General features: G+C 36.6%; 1 protein-coding gene across 1 annotated transcript; it reads left to right on the forward strand.

The window, feature by feature from the left end:
- The first annotated feature begins 1,204 nt into the window (after positions 1-1,204).
- Positions 1,205-5,140, forward strand: LOC134795636 (ceropsin-like). Its single transcript, XM_063767538.1, has 8 exons — positions 1,205-1,338; positions 1,649-1,769; positions 1,852-1,969; positions 2,511-2,724; positions 3,712-3,859; positions 3,954-4,064; positions 4,309-4,475; positions 4,742-5,140. The coding sequence occupies exons 1-8, from the start codon at positions 1,205-1,207 to the stop codon at positions 4,863-4,865; spliced, it is 1,137 nt and encodes a 378-aa protein (XP_063623608.1). The 3' UTR covers positions 4,866-5,140.
- The last annotated feature ends 451 nt before the right edge of the window (positions 5,141-5,591 follow it).

Here is a 5,591-nt window from a genome sequence, read left to right on the forward strand (position 1 = left end):
TGGATTTCTTTAAGCCTGACATGGCTTACCCATCCACTGATTTGATGCAGGTACTTGAGCATATCACATGCGCTAAACTCCAGCGGGCGCAACATGGTTCCATTTTTATCGCCTATCACTGTCCGTCACTTTCACACTTACATACTTGTTAGAACGTGACAGGCGATAAAAATACAACCGTGCTACCGCCGCAGGGATTCATAAGGAAGGTATAAATATGTCAGCTTGTAGAACAAGTGTTCATAGGAAGAAAAGATGTTGTCAAAAGTTTACACTTATAAAAAAATGTATGCTTAAACGGATACCTAGTTAAATGAATTAAAACACGGATTAAAAAAAACGGTGGTGTGAAATTTTAAGTTAAGAACTTACTTCTACCAAAATTTATAGTATTTTATGAGGAAAATTACGTACTGTGAACACACTTTTCCACGTAAAAACAGCCAGGAGCATTAATTAGCAAAAGATTATGGAAAACCCATACTAAAAACAGCACCTTCTTAACCTTAAGGAAGCCTTTAAGTAACGTCTTATGATGAATCTAATTATGAATATCGATCTCCCTAATTTCGATACTGTTTGGCCATCATATAAAACGGCAGCTAGGAGAAGCCAACACCGAGTAGTCTCCCTATCCTCCTCGGGTTTGGTCATCAAAGAAGACTGGAGTAGGTCGTGCAGGGATTTTCTTCAGTATTTTAGTGATTACCATCCTGGAAGGACTATCCTTCATCTGGAACTACTCAGGTAAGTCTTCATAATATAAATGTATCCTGAACATAATAAAAAAAATTGCTGAACCCGTTCAAATAAACTTAATCAAACATGCATCAAAATATACCTATATGTTTCACAATGAGTTTTACTTTGAATTTATAAAATAAGTACTCAACTCAATCCAGTTTCAATCAGCAGTATCAGCACTAAATTCATTTATCCTTGCTCTAGACTTTCTCTTCAGTTATTTGAAGGTTGGTTCAATAAAATTAATTTTTAGCATCAACTATGTAGGTCTGAACGAATAAAAACTAGCTTTACTCCAATTACCAATATAAAACAACCTTCTACCAAAATACTTGAATAATCTTAGGACAACGAGGTTTTATTTAATAAAATAGTGTAACATATTTATCTTTTAAAAGATGCCGATGATCATGAATTATTTTGTACAAGAATGCTTTGAACTTCCAGGTTTAACTCAGAGATGTCACTCTCACTGGACATGGGACCGGGAGTGGCTGCGCTCCAGTCATGGGGGGCGCATGGCGCGGGTTTCGGCAACACGACGGTGGTCGACAAGGTCACACCCGACATGCTGCACATGGTCGACGCTCACTGGTATGGTTTATATAATAATGATGAGAATTGATTCTGATGTTTAATTCAAAGACCTACGATTTACTGCCAGAATTAAACGATTGGTTACCAGATTATTTAATGAATAGTTCAACTTTTTAAAGACAACATGGACCTCATCTCACTAAAACATTTTTGAACTAACAATCATAAACTATGAATACTAATGTTAAATTTTACTTTTCAATATTTTATGTAAAGTATAGCTTTTCTTTGGTTTCATATCAGCTCTGTATAAGGTTTTCACTCGCTTCACACGATATATTTTAACGTTCTTATACATTGTTTTCAGGTACCAGTTTCCGCCAATGAACCCACTGTGGCACGGGCTACTTGGTTTTGTTATAGGCGTTCTCGGATTCATCTCAATTGCTGGCAACGGAATGGTCATCTACATTTTCACAACCACAAAGGTACTTTTTTACCCGCACTTAATGTTTGACTATTCGTTATTTATTCTGATTTAGGTAATTAAAATAAGATTAATTATTACAGAACCTCAAAACTCCGTCAAACTTGCTAGTGGTTAACTTGGCTTTCTCGGACTTCTTTATGATGGTTTCTATGGCACCGGCTATGGTTATCAATTGCTACTACGAGACATGGGTATTAGGTGAGTTGAACAATTATTTCATATCAGCAATATATATTATATCAATAAACCGGGCGGAGCGGCGGAAAGCGCCGAAATTTAAAAAACGTAATATGTAAATATAAGAGCCTCGGTAGAGAGTATTATTTTGTACCATTTGGAGTGAGAAACTCTAGGTCCATGGGGTCCCAGCGCGCACAAATTGTTCGCAGAAATCGTGAAGCGTCTGGTTGACGTAACTGGTGACCGAAGAGCTGGCGGCTACCTCGCACAACATATCAGCATTGCGATACAGCGAGGAAATGCCGCCAGTATCCTTGGTACAATGCCTTAAGGGGCTATTTTAGATTTAAGCTAGTTATTAATTTCGTTTAGTAGTACCACTGTATATATCTTGTACGTAAATAAATGATTTATTTTTTATATCGTTAAAGTTTTTCAATTTTAATTTTTAACATAAACATTTGATTTTCTTCTGTTTATCAATTAAATTAGAGAAAACGGAAAGATAACAAGTTAACTAATACGTAGCTACACGTGTGTTTATTTGAAATATTTTCAGGTCCTCTGGCCTGTGAGATTTACGGTTGCTGTGGCTCCCTCTTCGGCTGCGCGTCCATCTGGTCGATGACGATGATCGCCTTTGACCGCTACAATGTCATCGTTCGTGGTATCGCGGCTAAGCCCATGAGTAACAACGGTGCCCTTATGAGGATCGCCTTTGTCTGGCTGTTCTCTCTCGCCTGGACTGTTGCGCCTTTCTTCGGATGGAACAGGTGAACTATTAACTTTAAATAGGTACAAACAAATTCTTCGTAGATTTATTTTTCTAGTTTGAGAGTGGTCTATTAGATGGTTCTTTATCAGAGATGTGAAAAATACTTTATAAAAAGTATTTAAATACAAAATACAAATACTTCCTTAATATACTATTTCAAATGCAAAATAGTTTTTGAATTTGTATTTCAAATACAAAATAGGTATTTTCAAAATACTTTTTAAAAATACAAATACTTTGCGATAAAAAGTACTTTGAACCGTGAATACCTAGTCTGAATTAAAAAGTTTACTCGGAATTTCCGAGTTGAAAAGACTCTCTTTATTCTTTGAAAACAGTGTGTCAATCAGTCTTCTATCTAAAGTGCAAATTTCTAATTGTTTGCTCATATTAACTGGTAGGATGGATGGATGATGGTTTTTAACGGCCATTTTTTAAAAGCATTCATTTAGATTTGTAATGTTTTACAGCTAGTATAATGCCTCTCGTTGGTGTGACGTAAACGTCTCGTTTGTGTTTCACCAGGGTAGAAAAGTTTGTTCTCCTCTCGTACCTTGAAACCCTCGCCTCGCAACACTCTAGATTCCACTTTTTTAACCACTCGCTACGCTTGTGGTCATGTGCGACGTTACTAAACAGATTCAACAGTTCCATGTTAAAAGAATGAGAGAGTTGCCAGGATTGTAACATCAGAAGAGATGTAACTCCTACCTACATTAGCTACTATAAAGTATTTTGTATTATGAAAATAGAAAATAGGTCCCAAAAACTAAATCAATTAAAATACAAAATAGTTTTCTTTAAAAGGTATTTAAATACAAAATAGGTATTTTGCATTTTGTATTTGCATTTTAAATACAAGTATTTCAAATAAGTCACATCTCTGTTCTTTATATACGGCAAACTTTTTTTTTATATCGCAAATGACAATTTACCAATTTGAAGTCTTTGTATGATAACCATTTAATATTGTTTTTGATATCAGGTACGTGCCAGAAGGCAACATGACCGCCTGTGGTACCGATTACCTGAACAAAGATTGGCTTAGCCGTAGCTACATCCTGGTCTATTCCGTGTTCGTCTACTTCTCGCCTCTGATTCTCATCGTGTACTCATACTTCTTCATTGTGCAGGTGACACTGAATTTGTATAAACTTACGATCATAAATTTCGTTCTTTGTATTTGTATTCATATCAATGAAATATGATTATTTTTTATCGATACAGGCTGTGGCTGCGCACGAGAAAGCCATGAGGGAACAAGCCAAGAAGATGAATGTTGCCTCCCTCAGGTCCTCTGAGGCCGCCAACACCAGCGCCGAATGCAAGCTAGCTAAGGTACAACATCGTTTCCTTCCTTGCACGACAGCTAGTCGCATGGGTATTGTATTGTTTGATTCGTTTAGTCAAATTGAAATAAAGCGCCATCTTGGAGCTGGTTAGGTACTGGACAGACCGAACAAAGTGACCGAACGGATTTTTGTGTCGGAAGCAAAGAGTAATTTTGGATCAATACAATAGTTCTGCCCAGTCATTTATTTAAAAGGTAGGGGTAAAAATAAAAGTTGACTTTTGTGTTCAGGTGGCTCTTATGACCATCTCGCTCTGGTTCATGGCGTGGACGCCCTACCTAGTGATCAACTACGCGGGCATCTTCGAAAACGCCACCATCAGCCCGCTCGCCACAATCTGGGGCTCTCTGTTCGCCAAGGCTAATGCCGTTTACAACCCTATTGTATACGGTATCAGGTAAGTCATGCAATTTTATGCATAAACATAATAAGTAGTAACTTCAACCGCAAAGTATTCATTTCTGAAATAATTCATGAGGCGCAAGACTAGAAGTGCTTTAGCACTCTATAAATCTATAGTTTACTATAGAACTTTATTAGATTCCCTTTTTAGTAGAATTACAGAATTTGTTGTCATAACTTGCAATTTAAACAACAAATATTGAAGACATGGTAGATGAAAATTTAAATGTCTTATGGAGTTCCATTTCTCTCTGCTTACAGCCATCCCAGATACCGAGCAGCGCTCTACAAGAGGTTCCCAGCTCTCTCATGCCAGGCTGCTTCCGACGAGGCCATCTCTTTGGCCTCGGAATGTACAACCGTCTCTGAGAAACCTGCTGCCTAAACCCGAGTGATTTCAACTACTTATTCCACATGAAACACGCATTCACTCTGGATTCAAAATTCAGAGCGAACATCGTATGTATGTGTTTTAATAGCTAATGGCGTTCAAGAAAAATACAAAAAAAATTAAGCAAAATGAATGCCATGAAGCTACCCTCTTCCTGAGACTGCTCCTATTTAGATTGTAATGATGATAATGATGGACTGACGATGACTTGGCATAGTATTATGGACTGATCATGCAATATAGACGCAAAGTGGTTGGACCACGTTAAACTTTGTTTTTACTTTTTTTCCTTTTCCCTGATAACTATTTAGGATTAAATAAATATGTAAATAAATAAAATTTACCTATGTGTTCGTTATTCTATGTACTCATGCGTTTATTTTTCTAAAGGGGCCTAACCTTCTTCAATGTAAAATATTAATTTATTATTCCCTAGTTTGCTACTTGCCACTAATGTAGTAAAATAATAGGGTATTTTCCTACTAGTCAAATCAGTTACTTTTTTAGAACTGTCAAAACGATTTGCTAATATCGAATTTATATGAAACATTACATCGTGACGTCACGGTCAACTAACCTACTTTTTATATTTCTATCCGATTTATTAAATAGAACTTATGTTTAAAAATAACTCCTATGTGTGTTTTTCGGTGTACCCTTATTTTACCGCCAATTTTTTTGCAGAATTTTGTTATGGTCTAAGATCCCACGATCCCGTTT

The sequence above is a fragment of the Cydia splendana genome, chromosome 1 (genome assembly GCF_910591565.1).
Source record: "Cydia splendana chromosome 1, ilCydSple1.2, whole genome shotgun sequence".
Taxonomy (NCBI): domain Eukaryota; kingdom Metazoa; phylum Arthropoda; class Insecta; order Lepidoptera; family Tortricidae; genus Cydia; species Cydia splendana.

Excerpts from the sequence above, each read along its gene's own strand:
- LOC134795636 (XM_063767538.1), top strand. The coding sequence starts at position 1,205 with ATGTCACTCTCACTGGACATGGGACCGGGAGTGGCTGCGCTCCAGTCA. Across the intron at positions 1,339-1,648 it reads CACATGGTCGACGCTCACTG|GTACCAGTTTCCGCCAATGA; the intron begins GTATGGTTTATA and ends CATTGTTTTCAG. Across the intron at positions 1,770-1,851 it reads ACATTTTCACAACCACAAAG|AACCTCAAAACTCCGTCAAA; the intron begins GTACTTTTTTAC and ends TAATTATTACAG.